Source organism: Pituophis catenifer, unplaced genomic scaffold, assembly GCF_029215685.1.
Source record: "Pituophis catenifer annectens isolate HBS135680 unplaced genomic scaffold, rPitCat1.0.hap2 SCAF_3, whole genome shotgun sequence".
Classification (NCBI taxonomy): domain Eukaryota; kingdom Metazoa; phylum Chordata; class Lepidosauria; order Squamata; family Colubridae; genus Pituophis; species Pituophis catenifer.
The window spans coordinates 57,906,380-57,930,714 of NW_027256883.1; the positions used below are offsets into that span (position 1 = coordinate 57,906,380).

A 24,335-nucleotide genomic window follows, 5' to 3' on the forward strand; every position below is an offset into this window, starting at 1 on the left:
AGTCTATATTTTAAAAAAAAAACAACCATAAATAAAATGTACCCTACCAAAGTGCCAATTGGAACTTTCCTGTCAGTAAATATTTCACTCTGATGTCTTTATCTGTAAAATACCTGGAAAATTATCTTAGTAATTTATAATTATTTTATGAGCATAAATAAATAGAATTCACCCTGCAAGTTAAAACTTTCCTGTCAGTAATTAAGGTATAATTATTTTGTACCTTGAAGACATACAGTGGAGAATGTTTTACGTCAACACCCTAAAGTGTTATTAATAAAGTTATTAATGTGTGTATATGTATACGTTCACAAACAAATTTGAAACTGAGATCTGGATATGAATTAAGGATTCATTGTATTACTAGGAGATATATATATATAAAATTTAAAAAAACAAACTTTATTGAATTTAAAAATATTAACAAAAAAAAGAGAAAATATACAAATTTTCTCACTCATAAAATTTGTACATTTTCAATCCACAATTACACTAACAAACTAAATATATGTGATTATATAAACACATATATACAAATATACAAACAGTGATTTATTTACCTATTCTATCTATCTGACGGTGCATTCTGTATTGCTTGAATTTCCCCTAATTCTTATCTTTACCCCTTTTTCCTTTGGTTTATCCACTTATAACATCTATTCCATACTATAAAATATTTTGAGTCTTCCTTGTCTTTTAATTCTAGAGTTAATTTATCCATTTCTGCGCATATATAAATTTTTTGAATTACTTCCTGATCTGTTAGCATACAATCTGTTTTCCACAATTGTGCTAATGCCAATCTGGCCGCCGTAATTATATGTAGTGTTAAATATTTTATGTCTTTTCTAATATTCCTTTTTATCATGCCTAATAAGAAAACTTCTGGTTCTAATTCAATTTCTTGATCTATTATTTCTACTATCCATGTTTTTATTTTTTTTCCAATATTTCTTTATTTCTGGGCAAAGCCACCAAACATGGAAAAAAAGTACCCTGAGCTTGTTTACATTTCCAACAAACAGGATTTACCTTCGGGTACATTTTCGCTAGCCTCGAGGGAGCTAGATACCATCTGTACCACATCTTATAATGGTTCTCCTTATATGCTGCCGATTTTGTCATACTATAATTATTTTCCCATACCCTCTCCCATTCTTCTAACAGTATATTATGCCCGATATTCTTTGCCCATGCTATCATCTGTCCTTTGACCAGTTCTTCTGACAAGTCGAATTCTAATAAGTATTTGTAAATTTTTGAAATTAGTTTTCCTTCCTTGGATTCTAATAATTTATCTAATCTGTTTGGTTTTGGGTCTATTCCTCCCTCCTCCTGGTCTTTTCTGTATCTTATTTTTATTTGTGAATAGGGCCACCAGTCTATTAATATTCCTTGTTCATTAAGTTCTTCCCTTGTTTTCAATACTCCTTGTGAATCTAATATTTCTCGGTATCTTAACAGTTTTTGTTTTACTAATAAATTGGGATGAGTTATTGCTTCTATCGTTGATAACCAGCCGGAAACTTTCATATAATGTTTGCTTTTTATCTCTTGCCATATGTCAATTAATGATTTCCTAATAATATGGTTATTAAAATGCTTAAATATTTTATTTTTGGGGCTCCATAAAAAAGCATGCCATCCCTTCATTAAATCGTGACCCTCTAAATTTAATAATCTTTGATTTTCCAGAGTTACCCATTCTCTAATCCATGTTAAACTTGAGACTTTATAATATTTTTCCCATGCCGGAAGTCCAAATCCGCCTCTAGTTTTGTCATCTTGTAATATAATTAATTTAATTCTTGATTTTTTTCCCTTCCCACACAAATTTTGTAGTTATTTTGTCCAAATTGCTAAAAAAAACTTCTTATCTAATTTTATTGGGATTGTTTGGAATAAATAAAGGAGCCTTGGCAGTATATTTGATTTTATTGCTGCAATTCTCCCCAACAATGACAATTTTAATTTTCCCCATTTTTCCAAATCTTCTTTTATTTTTTGGACCAAAGGTCCATAGTTATTCTCTTTTATCATTGTACTTCTGGCTGTCATATTTATTCCTAGATATTTCACTTTTTTAACTACCTGCAATCCTGAATCTTTTGCTAATTTCTCTACCTGTTTTGCTGTTATATTTTTTGTTATAATTTTAGTCTTCTCCTTATTAATTTTTAGACCGGCTACATTTCCAAATTCCTCAATTTCTTTTATTAATTTGGGTGTTATTTTTATTGGATCTTCAATGAAGAAGACAAGGTTGTCCGCAAAGGCTTGGACCTTGTATTCTTCTTTTTTTACTTTTAATCCTTTTATTTCTTTATTTGACCTAATTCTGATTAGCAAGTTTTCCAGAGTCATGATAAAAAGTAAGGGCGACAATGGGCAGCCCTGCCTTACTCCTTTATTTATTCCAAAGAATTTTGTTGGGTCCCCATTTACTAATACACTAGCCTTTTGGTTCTTATATATTGACGATATCATTCTTGTAAATTTCTCTCCGAATTTCATATTTTTAATTTGGTGTGTCATAAAGTGCCAATTAACTTGGTCAAATGCTTTTTGTGCATCCAGAAATATCAGTGCTACCTGTCTTTCTGGATGCAACTCATAGTATTCTAAAACAATTATTACCATTCTTATATTATTTTTTATTTGTCTTGTAGGCAAGAAACCGTTTTGATCCTGATGTATTCTATTATTTAGTATTTTTTTCATCCTACTTGCAATTATGCCCATAAAAATTTTATAATCGGTATTTAATAAGGAGATTGGTCTATAATTTTTTATTAATGTTGTATCTGCTCCCTCTTTCGGTATCAGGGAAATATATACTTCCCTCCATGTATTTGGTAACTTTGCCTCTGTCGATGCCTCATTATATATTTCTAATAGTATCTCATTTATTGAGTCCCCTAAACTTTTATAAAACTCCATTGGTAGGCCGTCGGTCCCTGGCGTTTTGTTATTTTTTTGTCTCTTCAATGCTTCTTTTAACTCCCCCATAGTAATTTCCTTATCTAATAATTCTTTTTCTTTCTCTGTTAATATTGACATCCCTTCCCCATTTAGGTATTGTTCTATTTCCTCTGTTGTTACTTCATCTTTCTCATAAAGCTCTTGATAGTATTGAATTATTATCTCCTTTTTCTTCTCTAAACTCTGTTGGATTATACCCTTTTTGTCCTGTAATTTCTGAATTGTTCTTTTTTCCCTCTCTTTCCTCAACCTATATGCTAGCCACCTCCCCGGGTTGTTTGCTTGCTCAAAGTAATTCTGTCTCATGTATTTCAGTGTCATTGCATATTTCCCCTGTTCTAATATGTTCAAATTGTGTTTCGCTGCCATCCAATTAACCCAAATTTGTTCATCTCCCGGATTCTCTTGTAATTTTCTTTCCCATTTTTGAATTTCTTCTAGTGCTTTATTGTAATCTTTTTCCCTCTCTTTTTTCCATTTTGCATTATAGGCTATCGTCAAGCCTCTTACATACGCCTTAGTTGTGTCCCATAAATTTTGTAGGGAGGTGTGCTGTTTTGTGTTTTCCTTATAGAACAATTCTAATTCCTTCTCCATGTACTCCTTATATTCCTTTTCTTTCAAAATCTGTGTATTCATTGTCCATCTACTTTTTTTTCTCCACCGTCCTTTCCATGTTAACATTATTGGGTTATGATCCACCCATTTATTAGACAATATTTCTACAGATTCTATTTCTGGCATCAACGTATTAGTAACCCATGCCATGTCTAACCTGGACCAGGACCTATGTGGGTTTGAATAGTATGTAAAATTTTTAATTTCCGGGTTATAAAATCTCCAGCTGTCTACCATATTTAACTCTTTTACCAAGTCTTTAAATGTTCTAGGCAGTACATTTTTCTTACTTTTATTTCTCTGACCACTTTTGTAATCTTTTCTTACGTCCATAATCACATTAAAATCACCGATCAAACATACGTTTTCCATTTTTTGTTCTATTATTTTCTCATGCACATTTTTATAAAATTCTAATTGTCGGCTGTTTGGAGCATATATAACCACCAATAAAATGTTTTTACCATTGACCTTCAACTCTATCATCACTGTTTTCCCTATCGTGTCAACATATTTTAAATTGCTATCTATTCCTTCTTTCACATATACTAGAACCCCTCTTTTTTTCTCCTCCGCCAATGCTACATATGCTTTGCCTAGTTTCTTATATTCTACATACTTTTCATCTTGTTTTCTTATGTGTACCTCCTGGAGGCACACAATATCTGTTTTTTGTTTCACAATTTTTCTTAAGATTTGGTGTCTTTTGGATGGTGAATTGAGACCGTTTACATTCAAAGATAGAATTTTTAAATCTTGTTCCATTTCTTAGTGGTTTTCCTGTTGTTTCTTTTTTGTTTCTTCCTGTTCCTTTTTTCCTCCCTTGTTTGTACTCCTTCTTCCTCTTGAATCTCTCCTTCCTCCTCTTTTTCTCCTTCCTTTGACACTCTTTCAAGCTCTCATCTCTGTTTTCCTCTGGTGTTCTGTCCCAACTCCTCTTTACTATTACTTGTTGTTTCATTACCCATCACTTGATCATGTAATTCCCTTGCTTTGCTTTGTTTGTCCACCCTTATTTTCTTTCCCTGCCACGTTACCAGCATCCGTTCTGGTGTTATCCATCTAAAAGGTATGTATCTCTTGTTTAGTAATGTAGCTAAGAACCAATAGTCTTTCCGCATCTCTCTTATTCTTTTCGGGATTTGTTTCAGGGTAATTATTTCTTTATTCCTGTAAAACATGGGATCATCCTTTGTTATTTTATATACAATGTCTCTGACTTTCTTTCTCACAAATCGTATATGTACCTCCCGGGGTAATTTGTTTTGTCAAGCGTAATTTGTATGGACTCTGTATACTTCGTCCAATTCATTTATTATTTCGTCCTTCTCTCTTTGGAGGGCATCTGCTATCATTTCCGCTATTACTAACGTTAGATCCTCCTCTCTGTCTTCAGCCACATTTTGGAAACGTAAATAAAATGCAGCTCTTTCCATCTCTAATTGCGCCACAGTATTTTCTAATTCTTTATTTGTCCCATCATTTTTAAGTCTAAAGATTCCAATTTTTCTTCAGTCAGTTCTGTTTTCTTTTCTATGGCTATTATCCTTTGGTCGTTTTTTGTTATAATTTCCTGTATCGAATCTATCTTTTCATCTATCTTCTGGATATCACTCTTTACCTCTCTCTTAACATTGTCCATATCCTTCCTGGTTTCTTCATGGTTCCTAGTCATACACTCCTGCATCTTAACCATAGTCTCTTGTATTGTCATGAGTGTGGCCTGCATTGTTGGCATACTTAATACAGCCGACTGCTTCTCTGATGAAAACATTCCCTCTAAAGTCTTCTGTGTCACTGGGGAGGCCGATGGTCCAGCTAGTATTGATGCGGTTTTCTTCCTTGCTTTCAGCGTCTTTGTGGTGGTACTAGTCATCTCCTTAAGTATTCTGTATTGTTCCACCAATATCTTATCTACCTTCTCCCAAATCACCATCCAAATTCTATATAGCTTCTTTCTTTCTCTACTTTCCTTCCTTTTTTTTTTTTTTTTGACCTCCAACTATATTGGGCTGCTTCACTCCTAATTTATTTTCATATATTCAATTCATTAATACTTTTACAATTTCTCCAAAATCAACACTCCTACCTAATAATTGATCAATTAATCAGTCAGTCTATCTATTGTTCAGTCAATCAATTAAATAGTAAATACTTAATTACTACTATATAAATACTAAATGACAAAATAAGCACTTAAATAAAATCTAATACTTCAATAATTAAATAATCAATACTTAATTGTAAAACAGTAACAATTGCTATGAATAATTATATATATGAAATTTTGCAGTTGTAAATAATTCTAAAAGATATTCTAAAAGATATTTATAGGTTATTTATAAGTTCAATATAGAATATGTACTGTTTATATTTCTATAACGTTTCAATTAATTTACTACAAAGTCAATGAAAATAAATATGAAAGGACTAACAAGTTACTGTAGATGTATGATTATATCCAGAGGAAGAGGGAAAAAAGAATAATGATATATTATCACGAGTTCTTTATATCCAAATTGTTGTATATTTTTAGAAAAGTTTCCGGTATCTCTTCACTATAGCCTTTTCTTCCGTTTCTGATTTCCTTTCCGGCTTAGAATGTTTCAATATGGCGATCTGCAATCTGCACAGTCACACATAAGCATTTCTTACTTTGCCAAACAACCTCTTTCCTCTTTCCATTGGGGCAGCTAAAAAGCGGATGAATGTAGTGTCCAATTCCTTTCTCAATCCAGCTATTCAAACAAGCCTCTCTCCATGTTCTATTTTTTCATATATTAGCATTCAGTCTTTTAATTTTTGCGTCTGGTTAAAGTTCGCCCTCTTCCTTTTAACTCTCCTCGTCGTTTGCTGCCCGTTTAAATTCTGAATTTTTCTCTTGCCCACTGCCCCTCTGAAAATCACCTTCTCCTCTTCGGTCTCACGCAGAATAAAAGTATTTAAATTATTCTCAGTCTGCTCACACTGCTGGTCTTTGCACCATACTCACTATTCTGCTTCCCGTTGGTCTCTCTCGGGGCGTTGGGCCTCTGAGTCAGCCGCACCGGCCAGCTTCTTCTAAGTTCGGAATGAGGGTCCTTCTTGGTGTGGCGGGAGATCGCAACTCCCCTCGCCTCCTCTGAAGATTCCCCACCTTACTGCCGATCCCTCCAGGACCGATCTTCACCCAAAAGGGTTCCAAAAACTTAGAAATTCGGCACTGGAAACAGAGCGCTTCTTTTCCCGTGCCGCCACGACCCTACATCACTTCCGGAAGTCCACTAGGAGCTTTATAAAACACTCTGTTTTTCTTCAGATCTTGACATTCTAAATAGTTGAAGACTGTGTGACACCAAGAATATTATGTCACAAAGAGTGTTATCATTGATAGACATGTGCCATACAATAGCATTGGCACAAATAAGGTTAGCTGTGCAAAGCATTCTAATATCAGCTATTGCTAATATAAAAATAGTTTTATTGCTCCCAGGGCTCATTTTAAACTTGTAGCACTCTCAATTAGAGCAGTAAAAATGATTGAATTTGTCCTTCAGTGGCTTAGAACAGGTGGTGGTGATTATTATTCCATTCAGAATCTCTGCTTAAACCAAAGATACTCTGTTACATGATTTGGATAATGTAATATTTATTTTGACAATTCCCTTTTCCCTTAACATGCAATACTTGAGATTTAAATAGAGAGTTTCAGTCTTTCAGCATAAATATTATGTTTTATGTTGTATGTGAAGGTCAGAATCTTCAATTCTAAAAACTCAAACACATTTTAGTAATTACGTGTTCTCATAGTATGACACACTCTTTCATTGTGGTAAACAACATTTATCTTGTCAAGTAACAGGTGCCCAATAGCATGCAAATGTATTAAGCATCTGTAATAGAAAATTCTATTTCAATAGAATGTAAGTGACACTGCAGAGAGGAAAATATGGCATTATACTTGCAGAGGAATTACTCAAAACTCAATAAATAGTGTATGTAGCAGAGAACATTGATTTTTATTTCTTGATATATGCTGTTTACTGAACAGAAAGATTCATTTCCAGACAGCAGTTGTCAAATAAGCAAACCAAATACAAAAGCAAAACATTTATACAGAGATCTTCCTTTTCCAGTCTTAGAAATGTAAAAACCATAATCTTCTCCCCTCCTCTTCCTCATTGGGCCTAGGCTCTCCTTTACCTCTTGTGATGTTTTGCTACACAGTAAGAGTGATAACTGATGATCATTTTGGGCTTGCAAAGCAGACTTGATATGATTGCCAAAATTCAGCTATCGTGGAATTTCAAGATGGAGATATTCTACTCCAAACTGTGTTTGTAAATCTCTTCATAAGGAAAACAGGAAATAGTCCTATGTAGGTTGTTGTTGTTGTTGTTACTATTATTATTGGAAACGATAAGTAAGTCTAACTGTGGCTTATGTTTAGCATGTCTAGAGAGATAAATAATAGTTTCAGAGATTGATTTTTGGAACTTCCTTCTCTAATTACAGCTGTATCTCAAGCTTTGATAATTCAGCTTCCTTGTATGGAAGGAAATTACTTCCTAAATGTTTGCTTGCTGTGTATGTCCTTTTCTCTCTTATGTTCCCTATCAGTTGCCTGTTGTTTTAAAGGATCTGGGGCTTAACTAACAAGATTTGTAATTTAGTGCTGCTGCTAATATTAAATTGCAAGATGGTATCCAGCATGCAGCTGCTGCTGTATCTTTTTTTTTTTAAGCCTTTTGTTATTTCTATTCATTTTTACTTCTTATTGCACTACTGTTTTACACATTACTCCCCATTTCATCTGTTTGTTTTCTTAGGTTATTTTCATATATGCAAATGCATAGCTTGCATGGACATAACATGGAGCATTACACAGCATGGAGATGTTTTATTTTGAATCTGAAACAAATTATTGTTCAGTAGAAATTCTGCTAAATCATTTCAGATCTACAGACCAGGGGGAAAAAAGTTCAGAATGTTTTGTTCCAGCTTTTGACTAGGCAAAAAACATCCAGAGGGATCCTAGAGTGATTTTGTGGCACACATACAGGTAGCCCTCGAGTTACAACATTTCATTTAGTGACCATTCAAAGCAGTGGTGGGTTGCTCCCAGTTCTGTCCGGTTCTTGAAAACCAGTAGTAAAATCGGCAGGAGGCTCCACTCACCTGCCTTGATGTCATGTTTGGTGATCTGCGCATGCGCAGAAGCTTCTGTGCATGCAGAGAAGCGCGAGCGAAGCGAGTGCGCATGCACGCTCCCGTTGCAAACCGCTAGTAAAGGTAAGTAGAACCCACCCCTGGTTTAAAGTTATAATGGCACTGAATAAAGTGACCTGTGACCATTTTTCACAGTTACAGCCTTTGCAGCATCCCCATGATCATGTGATCAAAATTAAACTGTTCTTATTTATGACCATTGCTGTGTCCCAAGATCATGTGATCCCCTTTTACGACCTTCTGACAAGCAAAGTTAATGGAGAAGGCAGATTCGCTTAACAACCAGGTTATTAATTTATCAACTGCAGTGATTCACTTAAGAACTGTGGCAAGAAATAAAATGTCATAAAATGGGGCAAAACTCACTTAACAAATTCTCACTTAACATCATAAATTTTGGGCTCAATTGTGGTTGTAAGTCGAGGACTACCTGCAGAACAAAGCTGGGGTATGTGTGGCCTCCTATTTCTCTTCTGCTGTATGGCTAGCCTACTCCCTGATCTACATTCATCTTTCCTTTGCTATCTTACTTCTGTTGCTGCTCTTTTCACCAAGCTCACTCCCCAGCCTTGATTTTTTTCCTCCTGGTTCCTTTCCCTGCAAACCACTTCTTGGAACAACGGCATTTTTATTTTTATCCTTTAGAAAATAGCATTGCTTGTTTCATACAGACTATGATGTCTCCAGATAGCTGTTTCATTCATGAAATGGCTTGTGCCTAGAATATTTTGCATATCCCTAATAGATTAGTATTACTGGCAATGGAGTGAAAAGAATAAACTTCACTCTAATGAGCTAAGTGTCTTTGATTTCTGCAAAGTCAGGCAAGGAATTAAAAAAATGACAATATTTTCCCAAGTAAACTGACATATATGAAATCAAGGATCAAACTGGATAAATTCAGTTAATTCTAACTCTGTCCAGATATGATTTGCTAGAATTAGTGCTAGAATTGGAGTCGGATGAACAATTTCCTATATGGGTGGCTGCTTCTCTACTAAAGGAATTAATATTTGGAAGATGTTGCTTCTATTTCTCCAATCTTTTCATTTTGGAAGTAGTTGAAATGCATTTCAAATTCTTTTCCAAAGAATTCCTTGTAAAACTAATTTCTCCTAAGTAAGAAATAAGACAAATTGATACAAAGGGAAGGTTTATCTATGTATTTTAACAATACAAAGTGTAATTGCCATTTTTAATTATTACTTGGCATACTAAAAATGACTTTGAAGCCCTTAAGCTGATGGTTTTTAATAAAAGCTCAGGATTGTGACCTTCAAGTTACTTGGCAAATTGGCATATTGGATAGCTAGACACAGACTAATTACCAGGCAGTCCAAGACCAACCAAACCTAAAAGAAACAGCAAAACAATATTGTCAGCTTCAAGTTTATCAGATTTTTTTCTGATTTTCTCCAGTAGATTTAATAGAGGACATTGGTTATTTAGAACGGTAATATTTCTTCCTGCCTTCCAACTATTTTTCCACCATTTCTATCACATCAATTTGGCTACAATTCAGTTGGGAGAAATAAGATTCTTCTAACATGTAATTGTTCCACAGTCCCAGTGAATGTGTAAAATAAAAACTTTTTAACCATGTTTCAGATGTTTCTCACAGAGGTATTTGTAATGAGAAAATAAACATGTTAGTTATATTAAATGAGATACTGTAGCTCTAGCTATAGATATTATGTGGGAATAGTACCAGTTGATAAATAATATTCCATGTGTTGCATGAAACCTTGATAAAAAGTCATTAAATGACTGTAGCAGGCAGGCTATTTATTTCAACAGGATGTACATTTGGAAGTCCACACTACAGTGTGAAGTCTTAAATACATTGTTGTTAGTTACTGATGTAAGTGAATCATTTGCTGTTGTTCCAGAAACCATGTTGAACACTAGAAGTTTAAATCAATGAATATTTATTTCAATTTATACTGCTGAAATGGACAGTTATAAAAAACCGTTGAATAGCCCAAGCAACACATTAGGAAGTTGAAAAAGTTGTTGGTATTGTGTTGGCGTATCAAAAATAAGATTTTTTAATCTTTAATATTTGTCAGTGGAATTATATGTCTCCTACAAAAACTGATTAGTAAACCAGGAACTGATTAGTACACCAGGAACTGACTAGTATACCAGGAACAGCATTATAGTGAGAAAAAGAAAATCCAGTGATATCTATCCATAGATATAGAAGTCTCTTATTATACCTGATACTATTTTGTATTGATTTGTAAATGTTCCTCATTAATTTTTTAACACTTGTATAACGGCAATATTAAATGTATGCAAACTGTATGTGAATGCAACCAATGGGTTACCAGTGTATTTTTAAAAATCCATTGGTTATTTTGGAAAGTCCAGATATAATAAAATAAAAATTAACAAATATAAAAATCATATATTAAATTCACTTTCAGTTCCAAATACAAATGATAGCTAGAGTAGAGTAGAGTAGAGTAGAGTAGAGTAGAGTAGAGAAGAGAAGAGAAGAGAAGAGAAGAGAAGAGAAGAGAAGAGAAGAGAAGAGAAGAGAAGAGAAGAGAAGAGTGGTTCTCAACCTGTGGTCTGTATACCTCTGGGGGCTGTAATGTCATCACAGGGAAATGTTGTGATTTAAATTTGAGTTAAGTCTTGGTGGTCTGTGGCCAAGATCCATAGCCACAAAAGGTATTTAAAGGTGGCTTGTGGTGAAGAAAAGGTTGAGAACCACTGGTATACTTTATTTGGCTAAATGTGATTAGACACACAGGAATTTTGTCTCCAGTACAGAAGCTTTCAGTCTACAGGCAAAGCAACAGGATGAGGATGAGGATGAGGATCATCATCATCATCCCAATAAGAGGGGGGAGATAATAAGGATAAATGGTAATATTACAGCCATTCTACGTGAGTAATATATATGGCTTTGTTGTTGTAAGCAGGTTGGTTGGCTGTGTTGTTACATCTTGATCCACACCTCCCCACCAGTATTTATAGAGAGACACCAGCCTGAAGATGACAAGTGGGACCTTGTCGAAATGTTGCCAAGATACTCTCAATCTTACATGGGAAAAGACCCAAATACGCCAAGACTTGCATACTGTACCCGTGAAAATCTACGAAAAGATAGGTAGGTAGGTAGGTAGGTAGTAGCTATAGCTATAGATAGATAGACATTAGACAGCACTGTGAGAATTACATTTTCAGCAGATTGATGGCATGAAGGAATAAACTGTCCCTGTGTCTAGTTGTTTTGGCATGCAATGCCCCATAGTTGAAGGAGGAGAAGTTGAAGCAATACCATGTTTCCCCGAAAATAAAACATGTTCGGATAATAAGCCCAATCGGGCTTTTCAGCGCATGAGATAATATAAGCCACCCCCGCAAAATAAGCCCCCCAGTCCCGCCATTTCCTCTGGTTGCTTGCCACGCAACCAAAATGAGTTGAGGCAAGGCCGGAGGGGTGGGGAAATGGGGGACATGCTCTCCCTTCCCTGTTCTTCGCGCCGGCCAAACAGCCCAACACATCCCACCCCACCCTAATGGCAACAGCAACCTGGCTGCTTCCCTTCCCCACCGTCTCTTTATCCAGAGGGGTGGCAGGTGGGGTGGGTGAGAAGCAGGATGCAGGTCTTACCTTTCAAGCTCTGCCACTTTCCTCGCCGTTTTGTCCAGGGAAACACGCTGTAAAAGAAAGCCTTCTTGCAAGTTTGAGAAGTTTAATTGAAACCTGTGTCCCGCTTCTTGCCCACCCCACCTGCCACCCCTAAATTGCATCTCCAAAGGGGGTGGGTAGCTAAGTGAGGGGCAGGAGCCTTGTCATGCCTAGCGAGGGGGAAAGAAGAGACAGCAAGGGGAGCCATGTCTTGCTCCATGCATTTCGCTTCTCCTCTGTCCCACCTGCCACCCCTCTTGATAAAGAGATGGTGGGGAAGGGAAGCAGCTGTTGGGGACGTGTAGGGCCGCTCGGCTGGCGCAAAGAACAGTGAGGGGAGGTGACGGCAGTGATGGGACATCCAGTCCCATGCTTACCGCCTTCTGCACCCCCAAAATAATAAGACCCTTGATAATAAGGCCAAGCCAAAAGAAAATAATATGGGGAGGAGCAAATATTAAAAAGGAAGAGTATCAAACAAGCCATGTTACTTACCACATGACTCTTTGTTTCAGCCAGGAAGGGTTTCCTATCTGTCCCTTTTCCTATGTCAGTGATCGTCCTAGCATGGCCGACTTCCTGTCCTGCCGTCTGTAGTTGTCTGCTGCTTCCTTTTGCAGTGACCTTCCCAGCCTGGTTGTCCACCCTCTGCAGGTGTCCCCCATTTCCTTTTGCTGCACATGTAGTACCAAAACAATGATGAGTACTGGGACAACATTTTAATGTCAAAATGCATCAAGGACCAAATTTGATGAGTTTTGAAGCAGTCGAGAACCAAGGTACAGTACCACTCTATTTATATAGCGGGGCATGAATCTAATTAAATTCAGTGTGACTACTCAAAGTGGGTCACACTGAATTTAATTAGATTCATACCCCAATATACAAGTATAACATTAAAGCTTAATTTCTTTTTTTAAGGAAATTGTACAGTGAAAGTTGAAACACACTATTCTGTGCAAGGTATCACCCATTATGACTTTTCAATAATGAGTTCATTTGTTATACAGAACTTGTAGAGTAAAATTCTGTATTCCGCATGTAGAATACTTCTTCGTGCTACCTCAGTGATTAGTCTTCACATTGATTTATAATATTGAGTGTAAAATATCAAAGAACTTGGTAGTGCCTTTAAAGATCAACTCTGCATCTGAACTCTATCGGATAAGGGAGTTCATGAAAGATTATATCTTTTAATAACATTTGTTACTTTGAAAAAGATGCTACCTGACTATTGGAGATTAATGCCTTAGTTGTCCTCCTACAATATTGAGAATAGTGATAGTACTGCTCTATAAAATAGTCAATCATGATTTTATAAAGTTCATAGGAAGAAGCTAATATGAAGCCTTACCAGTCAATTGTTTACTTTATGACTCACTTGCATTATTGGTTGTAATTTGCCACACAAAACACAATCTGGAGTACATCACTTATTGGTTATGAAGGTGCCAAGAGTCAGTAGTGACTCAGCAGGATATGAGAAACTTGCCTGCTATTTTTCTATATGAGGAACTAAAAAAGAAAATAAAAATAATATTGCCTCATTCAGACTAGTAGACTAAAGTTTGTGATTTTTAAATTATCCTTGGCTGCTTTAAGGAAATTAGCTTTGTGGTACAGCATACTAATTTTGTCAAAACTTTTTAATGGAAAAATGATATCTCATATATATATATATATATATGTAGGTCTTTGGTTATTCGGGTCTTCTCCCACGTAAAATTGGAAGTGTCTTGGCGACGTTTCGACGAAGTCTCATTCGTCATCTTCAGGCTGGTGTTCTCGGCTTCGTGCTTCCAGGAGCAATGTGAGATCGCAGCTGTCTCTTCCTTTTAACTGCTAGTGGGGGTGTGAGCTGATTGGGTGGGAACTTGGCTGTGTTCTGATTGGGTGGAGGCGTGTTCTGATTGGTTAGGGGCTTGATCAGAACACGCCTCCACCCAATCAGAACACAGCCAAGTTCCCACCCAATCAGCTCACACCCCCACTAGCAGTTAAAAGGAAGAGACAGCTGCGATCTCACATTGCTCCTGGAAGCACGAAGCCGAGAACACCAGCCTGAAGATGACGAATGAGACTTCGTCGAAACGTCGCCAAGACACTTCCAATTTTACGTGGGAGAAGACCCGAATAACCAAAGACCTACATACAAACACCCGCGAAAACCTGAGAAAACATATATATATATATATATATATATATATATATATATATATATATATATATATATATATATATATATATATGTCTATGTAAATTTTCACGGGTATATATGTGTGTATAGTTAATATTTCGGGTTTCTTCCCGTGTAATTGTGGTATTCCACAATTACACGGGAAGAAACCCGAAATATTAACTACACACACACACACACACACACACACACACACACACACACAGATAGATAGATAGATATAGATATAGATATAGATATAGATATAGATATAGATATAGATATAGATATAGATATAGATATAATACAATATTAGTTTTTCATTGCTGAAGTAAACCATACTGATACATTTATTGTAAATGGAATGTCGAATCACAGTTTTAGGAAGTCTTTCTAATTTCCTTTATTTAGTTTATTCATATACCTCCATACTCCATATGGAGTCATGAATATCTATATATCTCTTTATTCGTTCTGGCAAGCTCTTATTTACTTGTGTGTATCTGTAAATATATTTCCAGTATATCAGTAAAACTATTTTAATTAAAACTATATGCAAGAAAATTACATTTACTTTATCAGTGTCTGAATTTCCTCTATTATTGTGGGGAATAAATGTAAGCATTATATGAAATGCATGTAAGAATTGTTTTATATGGTATACTTTAAACCAAAGGAAGGATAGTTTCTGTGCAATTTCATCTCGTAGTTTTATTTGATGTATGCTGTTCCTTATGTAGCTTTTGCTGTACATAAAAAATAATATAATGTATCCTTATAAAAGATGGAAAAGATACAGATATGTAAATAGTCAGTCAACCATGCCTTCTAATGATGAGCTTCATTCAGACCAAAACAAGATGGAGAAAAGAGGGCTCTGGCAGGGGGAAAAAACCCCAAAATTGGTGCACAGTATAAATAAGAGGATAGGGAACATGAAGTGGGAAAAAATAGATTTATGTTTTACACCAATTGCTTTAATTAAAACACATAAAGCAGATTATGTGCACACTGAAGTGAAGATTGGACAGTTGATTTTATCTATTTTTCTATCCTGTTCTCACAATATTTGATTAATCTGTTATTATAACACCATTTGCCACACCTCTCTGCCCTGTTTATTGTTCAGATTCAGAAAGGAATAAACAGATAGAATGATCTCTAAGACGTCATCTTAGATAGATATCAAAATCTATCTTCTAATAAAGCAATTCAGAGGATCTTACCTGCTTGCTTTGCAGCAAATAGATATTGTGTTGGTCTGTTGAAAATCAAACCTAATAAATTAACGTAACGTAATAGTTCCTGTAGGGACATGGTGGCTCAGTGGTTAAAATGCTGAGCTTGTCGATCGAAAGGTCGGCAATTCAGAGGTTCAAATCCCTAGTGCCACATAACAGGGTGAGCTCCCATTACTTGTCCCAGCTTCTGCCAACCTAGCAGCTCGAAAGCATGTAAAAAATGCAAGTACAAAAATAGGGACCACCTTTGGTGGGAAGATAACAGAGTTCTGTGTACTTTTGGCATTTAGTCATGTCAGCCACATGACCACGGAGACATCTTGGGACAGCGCTGGCTCTTCGGCTTTGAAACGGAGAGGAGTTGGGAACAACTAGCACATATGTATAAGGGGAACCTTTACCTTTACCTTAATAGTTCCTGAATCAGTGTGCATATATTTTGAAATACCTGTACAATAACTTGTTTATAGATTTAACAGAATATAAAATAAACAGAAGGGAATCCCCTTGTGATAGAATTCCTAGACATAATTGTTAGGTATGGAATATTGACCGTCAGCTAGATAAATAGGGAAGCATCTATCTAATTATAAAATAAACAGGGATACACACACACACACACACACACACACACACACAAAAGAAGAGGCACCAAGTCACTGCATCACCAACTGAATGGGTTCCTGCAGGAGACATTCTGTATAGCAAGATTGACTGATGGGATACTCCATTCTGCCAGTTGAACAACAGACCATTCACCAATACATAATTGGGATTAAAACGTACAGTCAATTAAAAACAACTACTAGAAGTATTCCTGTGAAACTGAGAGTCATAACTAAAAGTACCATATAAAGAATAATAAAAGGAAACCTACTTTCCCATCCAAGAGTTAGTTAAAACAATCCAGCCTTCCTTTTGATGAAAGGAAGCTTCCTAAAAGGATCCAATTGAGTATCAGGTGGCAGTATTCCAGAGAGCAGAGAGAGCCCTGATGAGACACATAGGGAGCATGGCCTACAACCTCTTTTTGACTGGTTGAGCAGGGAAAAGGCAATTGCACAAATACCTAGGCACCAAATTCTGAAAAGCACTCCTGGAATTGCTCCAGAAACCAACTGGCAAGCAAAATATCCATCAGATTATCCAGAGGGTATATCCATCTGATTCAGAGGGTTCTAACACAACTGAGCCTGCTTTGGAGAGCTGTTTGGATCTCAGCCTGAGAAAGCTTTGAGCATCCAGACACCTGAGGCTACCCTAAAAATCACCAGGTTCAGCTGTGTCCATTGTCCAGCTATAGTTCTTCGTTCGTCCAGAACGAAGAACTATAGCTGGAAAGACCACTCAGGTTCAGAGCATGCTGTGTACGATGGAGAACAGAGTAATGGTATTCGGCATATCTCTTTGTACACCAGGGTCATTTGCAGCCTTGATTGAGTGACTTAAGCTCTGTTTGATAGCCTGTCTCTCAATAGGAATAACTGCTCCATTTATCAGAATATCTGCAATTTTTTGCCCTGAACTTCTGCCTGTGGGAACTCTGCTGCTTTGTGACAATTTCATTACAGCTCTCTGATCCTCAGACTATAATTCAGACAACCTTTTGGCTTACTTCTCTGGACTTTTGACTATCCTATAGTTTTAAACATTATCTGGTCCAGATAATGTTTCATCCACAACTCTCTGCAATTTCAGTTCAATCACTTTCTCTACAACCTCCCCCTCTCTGAAGGAGAGATTGGAAACAGGTGAATAACTGTCCATATATGCAGAGTAAACCTTGGTTTCCTAAGAAGGTGTCACTTGCAAAAATGGGTAACAATTCCTGCTTGCCCATTACAGTTGATCTCCCAAAGATACATTGATTACTTTTCTAATGAAGCTCCAATTACATCTCTGGAGGCTTTCATTAACCAGGTTAGCCGTGGGTCCATCCTACAGGAATATTGGAGAGGATCTTGTCCACTTCTTCAGAAGTTACAAGATCAAACTCATTTCATATAACACTGCAGTATGGATCTCAGTCAACTTCTGACATTGGAGCTGCCCAGCTGATATCGAACTCGTGAGTGGATCTGAGTGAATTTTTCCTCCAAATTTTTCACAGCAGCAGCAGGATCTCTGTTTCCAAACTCTGTCCATGGTGCTGCAGTTCATTTATACAGGATCACAATATAAGGGGAACCTATAAGATTGCAAGTTGCAAACTGCAAACTGAATATTGATCACAGTTTTGACCTAGAAGTGCCATGAAAAGATTACAGGGACAGTAAGGATGTTGAACTGAGAAAGTTGGAGAAATTCGTGCAACTAACAGTGGATCAAAAATAATACAATAACTAACTGTACCTGAATAGTTAACTGTGTTTCTGTTGGACAAGATGTCTTTGGTAAATATACATTCATTTGTAATGCATGATATCTTCCTGATCTTATTATTTATTTATTCCACTTTACAAAGATTGCCTATTCGATTGTTTACATGCTAAACTAAAACAAAAATAGAATCCTGGAACAAACAACGAAAGCTTAAGATGTTGGATTTGTTTATCAGCTGAAATAAATGCTAAAAGCCTACAATTTACTTTAGCTGCACACCCAGCTGCAAATACATTTAACTAAAGTTAGATTGTCCAGATAGCATTGCTTTCAACAGATTTAATAATTTCAGCGCACACTGAATTGACAGTGATTTCTTTCATTGATACTGTATTTTTCCTCCAAGCAGCTCAGGAAAGCATAAATTGTTCATTTTTTTTAACTTTATAGCAAACCTCTGAAATAAATTAGTCTGAAAGTTAGGCCCAAGGTCATCCTCTGAGCTTTGCGGAAGCATCACTTAAATCTGAGTTCACATAGTCCTAAGTAATACTTAGTTCATGATAGTTTGCTAATTATGAATTGTATGTGAGTAGGCTCATTGTGCTCAGACTTTTTCATTCACTGATAAAAACCAAAAGTCATTCAATTTAGTTCACAGTATTTATCTCAACTATCATTTAAGTGATTGAATAATGAATTAGTTTGGAGATTCAGTCACAGGGATTTTGTCATTAACATTGAGAGTCAGTTAGGAAAGATATGCAGGTATTTAAAAACTTCAAGGGGGAGTTTGAAATAGCTAAAGGTTGGCAAGGAAAAGTTTTAAGTTCATTCCTTCCTTCTTTCCTATTGTATTTCTAGTGGAACATTTTCAAAATTTCATTTTCAGAAAAATAGCTATGTAATTGAGGACAGAATTACTCTTGGAGTTGAGGATGGAAATAATATTAGGATTTTTTAAATCATTAAAAATATTATAATTTTGACAAAAGGGCCTCCTGTTTTTATTATAATTTGATACAGTACTCTCATGCAAGCTTCTTGAAAAGAATTCGTGTCATTGTTCGTAGTTAAAGAAATAAATGAGCAGCTTTCTTTTTACTAATAGCTGGATATATTATTGCTGCACAGAGGATTTTTAAAAAAAATAGTTTTAAAAACTTTTAAGTTCAGGGCAAAAGAAACTAGATAATTTATAAAAAGTAGCTTCTGTAAAAATATTGGAGGCCTCATACAATATTGTACATTTTAAAGTATTGCCCTTGATCTCTGTTTCAAATATTCAAATAAAAGGAGTAGGTGTAAATTAGATTAAAAAGAACAGACATTGAATACATTGATCAGCATTAACAATAGCAAGAGAAATTAACAAAGAAGAAAGAAACAGATTCTAATACCTTGGAGATGCAGAACACAAAAGAGCCTCTTGTTACTCAAGGACTAGAAAGTGAAACCATTGTAAATTAGGTATTCAGTAAAACACTAGATATCAAAGTACATGAAAAGCACTACCTCTGGGTATTTACTTTCTACTAGGTTTACTGGAAGTCTGCCACATTGTAACATTATTTCTAGAGATAATGTAGGATAAAGTTGCTGTTACAAGTAACTCTGTGCAGTCTTCTAGCTCAATTCCCATCTCATCTGAACATCTGCTTGTTCCTGAACACTCTTGCAGTCCCCACACTGAAATAATTTATGTTCTCTTAGGGGCTGGGATCAAGTTGGTTAGTGAATATGTCATTGAGACAATTAGCAGATTGATGTTAAACCAGTTGCATATGCTAAAGGGGGGCTGGAGGAATATCAAAGAAAATCTTATCAGTTTTACTTTAATACCTGACTCTAAAACATGACTAAAACTGATATTCCAGTGCATAAAATTTATTTTTCTTGTACAAGATATATTTTAAAAACACATTGGCTGCAATCTGGTACATGCTCAGCTCAGAATAAAGCCTATTGATTTAATGTATTCTGCATTAAATAAGAAGAAGAGGAGGAGGAGGAGGAGGAGGAGGAGGAGGAGGAGGAGAAGAGAAGAAGAAGAAGAAGAAGAAGAAGAAGAAGAAGAAGAAGAAGAAGAAGAAGAAGAAGAAGAAGAAGAAGAAGAAGAAGAAGAAGAAGAAGAAGAAGAAGAAGAATGATTACAAACAACAGTCGCTCAGATGGTCCACTGGAAATTGTGTCACAACTACCATCTGTCTGTAGCAAAGAACTGGGGGATCATAAGCCTGAAAAAGTATACAGACTGACAAAGTTTTGGAACATAATACCCCAGATATCACGATTGTGGAGAAGAAAAAAGTGTGGCTCGTCGACATTGCCATACCTGGTGACAGCAGAATCGACGAGAAACAACTTGAAAAAGTCACCAGATATCAGGATTTGAGAATTGAATTGCAGAGACTATGGTATAAACCAGTGCAGGTGGTTGCAGTGGTACTCGGCACACTGGGTGCTGTGCCAAAAGACCTAGGCAAGCATTTAAAAACAATTGGCGCTGACAAGATCACCATTGGTCAGCTGCAGAAAGCCACCTTACTGGGATCTGCTCACATAATCCGCCGATACATCACGCAGTCCTAAACGCTTGGGAAGTGTTTGACTAGTGATTTGGGATACAAAATCCAGTTATCTCGTCTGCTGTGTATATTGTCATTTTGTATATTATTATAATAATAATAATAATAATAATAATAATAATAATAATAATAATAATAATAATAATAATATAATAAAGCATGCCCAAGATATGTTTATCAGTGAATCTGGTATATATCCCTAAACCAATTTCACAATAGTATAATACATGATCTTGAAAAATAATTTAGTACTAGAAATGGGCTAATTTTTTCTTGTCCAAATTATTCAGGTGTTTTTGAGATTAAGAATTAAATCGGAAACATGAAATGCTCTAAAAACAATGAATGTTTCTCACTATTCTATATCATACGTGAAACAAACAAATATTTATTTATAAATGAAATGAGGGAAACCTTACAATATCAAAGTTCTGTTATCATATTCAGGTGGCTACAATATGAGTTTTCTACGGATGGTAATTTTTCTTTTTTTTTGTTTGTGTGTATAGATTTTCAGGAGATGCTGGCTGGTCTTCAAGAAAGCTTCAAGTAAAGGACCTCGAAGGCTAGAAAAATTTCCAGATGAGAAGGCAGCGTATTTCAGAAATTTTCACAAGGTATGTAGCAACTATATTAGGCAGAAAGCTAAACCACTTTTGACACATTTGAAGTGGAAGCAACATTACTTGACACTGTTGATGTAGGCTCAGATAATGAAACATGATTGTCTTCTTTCCATCCCTTCTATAACATGCACAATTAATTAATGATCAAGTTTGTAATCTACACTAATTATCTGTAATTCAATATACAGTTTAAACACAAAATATCAGTGCATTTAAATATCTGAAGCCATTTTCTTAAGAGGTTAACAAAGAAATTTAAACACCTGCCTGGCACTGAAAAGGTTTTGAGAAAATTCATGTATAAAAGTACCACAATTTAAACGTTTGCTATCCACTGTCTGTCATTCAGCAGATGGAAACTTTTCCTTCCATTTGTATATCGTCAAAAGTACTGTAATTCATTCAATATTCTTTTTAGCCTATGTTTGCTTAGAATTCTTTTAATATTCTTAAGGCTGAGCTACAGTAATATATTATAGTGATTTTGAGAAAAAAAAAACAGCAAATATAATTTATATAGTATAGCAGCTCAATAGAATTGAATGGCTGCATATTTGAGTGGGTATCTTATAGTGAGCTTCCTATGAATTAAATATAATATATTAGTGAAAGTTTTAGATTATAACTTTTCTCTATTTCTATATGATAGTTTTTTCAGGGGTATGGTTCATGGAAGCTGAAAGTTGCCTAGCAAAAACACTATCTGATCAGCCATTTAAGACAGACTGGATGAAATGCCCTCTTAGAATTAAGTAAAGTTTTATAGTAACCATATAGAAGAAGGCATTTTACTTCTATGTACTACTGCCTACAAACATACTGTATTTTCAGACTATAAGACGCACCGGAGTATAAGACGCACCTTAGTTTTTGGGGAGGAAACTAAGAAAAAAGCTGATTCGGGGTGATTCGGCCTCCCGGAATACCCTCAATGAGCTGTTCCCAGAGGTCAACTTTAGCAATCCGTGTGTTGGTTGTGAGCTCTGCGCCTTGCTTTTTTCAGCCTCTGAAACCTGAAGTGGCTCTAGGAAGTTTATTAAATAGCATTGCTTAGGGCTTTATTTCAATCTCTCGTTTGAATTTTGAAAGTTGATAGAACTTCCTTAAACTCTTATAATATTTGGCTTTCATTCAGAAAGAATATAGCTGAGATAAGATATTTCATCAAATCCCATTTTTAAAGGATTGCATAGACGTGTAACTATTGCCAGGAATTTGGTAAAACTTCAATTTTTTATAAAATATATTTCTTATTGTCTGGGACTACTGGCTGCTGGAGCTGAAAAAGAATCCAAATTAGCTTCAAGGACAAGTATGGGTACTACTATTAAATATGGTTCAAAGCTAGACCTTAATCTCAGCACAGTCAGTAGACATTTGTTACTTAATTTATAAATTTAATCTATACTTCATATCCTGATTAAAAGGAGATGGTTGTTTCTCTAAGGGTTTTATTGGTGTTTTTGTTAGGTAGTAAATAAATTAAAGTCATGTTTTATTGAACCTTGGGTCCTGGTTTTTAATGCCAGCAGATACATTTTTTTAAGACGAAGCATTGTTGCTGACAGCAATATCAAGCAATGCTGTTATGCTCAGTTGGCAAAGATTTTATTCTGTGCCTAAGGCAGAAATAAAAATGCAGATCATTACCATGAAATATACGACAGATCTATTGTTTAGGACTTCTCCTGGCATTTTGCCCACTATAGTCTACTCAGTTTGTTTAGTAGCTGGCAACCGTTCTGTACCTTACAGTCTTTCTTTGATTGCCTGCCACTTTGATCTTTTTGCTAGGTCTTTCCTCCTGGAAATATTTGGTAGGTCTTGCAGGTAATCCTCAAACTGACAACCATTTGTTTATTACTGTTTAGTGGCACTAAAAAAAGTGACTTACAATCGATCCTCATATTTATGACCATCACAGCATCCCCATGCTCAAATGATCAAAATTTGGGCACTTGGCAACTGGCATTTACGACAGCTGCAGTATCCTGAGCATGTAATCACCATTTGTGATCTTCCCAGCCTGCTTCTGACAAGCAAAAACCATGAGGGAAGCCGGATTCACTTAATGACTTATGATTCACCTTACAATTGTAGTGATATGCTTAACAGCCATGGCAAAAAGGTCACAAAATCGGGCATGACTCACTTAATAATCTTCTTTACTTAGCAACGGAAATTCTGCTCTCAATTGTGGTCCTAAGAGGAGAACTACATAGACTCTCATGGACCTTTTAGAAGACTATACCACCTCATTTGGTCTGTTGTAGGGCCTTTTCAATGGCTGTTCTATTGCCTTTCCTGATCTCTTAAAAAGGCAAATTTCTTTCAAATTGAAAGAAAAATCTACCCATGCCTTTTCTCCTTGTTTGGTTTTGGGGGAAGCATCTATCTTGCATCTCTGTTACAGTCCCATGACTTTGCTATATAATTCTGCTTTTGTTTATGCAACTTCATCAGCATAAGAAGGTGTTTAAAAGCAACAGGATTTTGCAGGAAGTTAACAAGATACTCTACTCCATTCTCAGCAAGATTCCTTTCTTTCATAGAGTTCTAACTCCTGTACTCATAGAATCTATTCTTCTAATTTTTTTAATTCATTGAATGTTCTCACAGTGACATTGTTAAAACAGAGTAGGGGAGGCATACAGAGCATGGCTTTTAGAATTTATTCAAACATTTTCTATCCTACTGAGTAACAGTCATCATCAGAGGTATTTGTATTGTCTTATATGTAACAAGGTAGTGATATGACTGAAAATGAAGCTGCCACCAGTGTTCTGCACCTTGACTAGCAGCTTCTTCTTCTTCTTCTTCTTCTTCTTCTTCTTCTTCTTCTTCTTCTTCTTCTTCTTCTTCTTCTTCTTCTTCTTCTTCTTCTTCTTCTTCTTCTTCTTCTTCTTCTTCTTCTTCTTCTTCCTCGTA

The 24,335-nt window shown here is 35.8% G+C and overlaps 1 protein-coding gene across 1 annotated transcript in view; it reads left to right on the top strand.

The window, feature by feature from the left end:
• DOK6 (docking protein 6) overlaps positions 1 to 24,335 on the top strand; it is a 184,778-nt gene that overhangs the window by 68,294 nt on the left and 92,149 nt on the right. Inside the window, exon 2 of the mRNA XM_070942417.1 lies at positions 21,291 to 21,398. Coding sequence (XP_070798518.1) covers positions 21,291 to 21,398 — 108 coding nt within the window. The remainder of the gene's footprint in view (positions 1 to 21,290; positions 21,399 to 24,335) is intronic.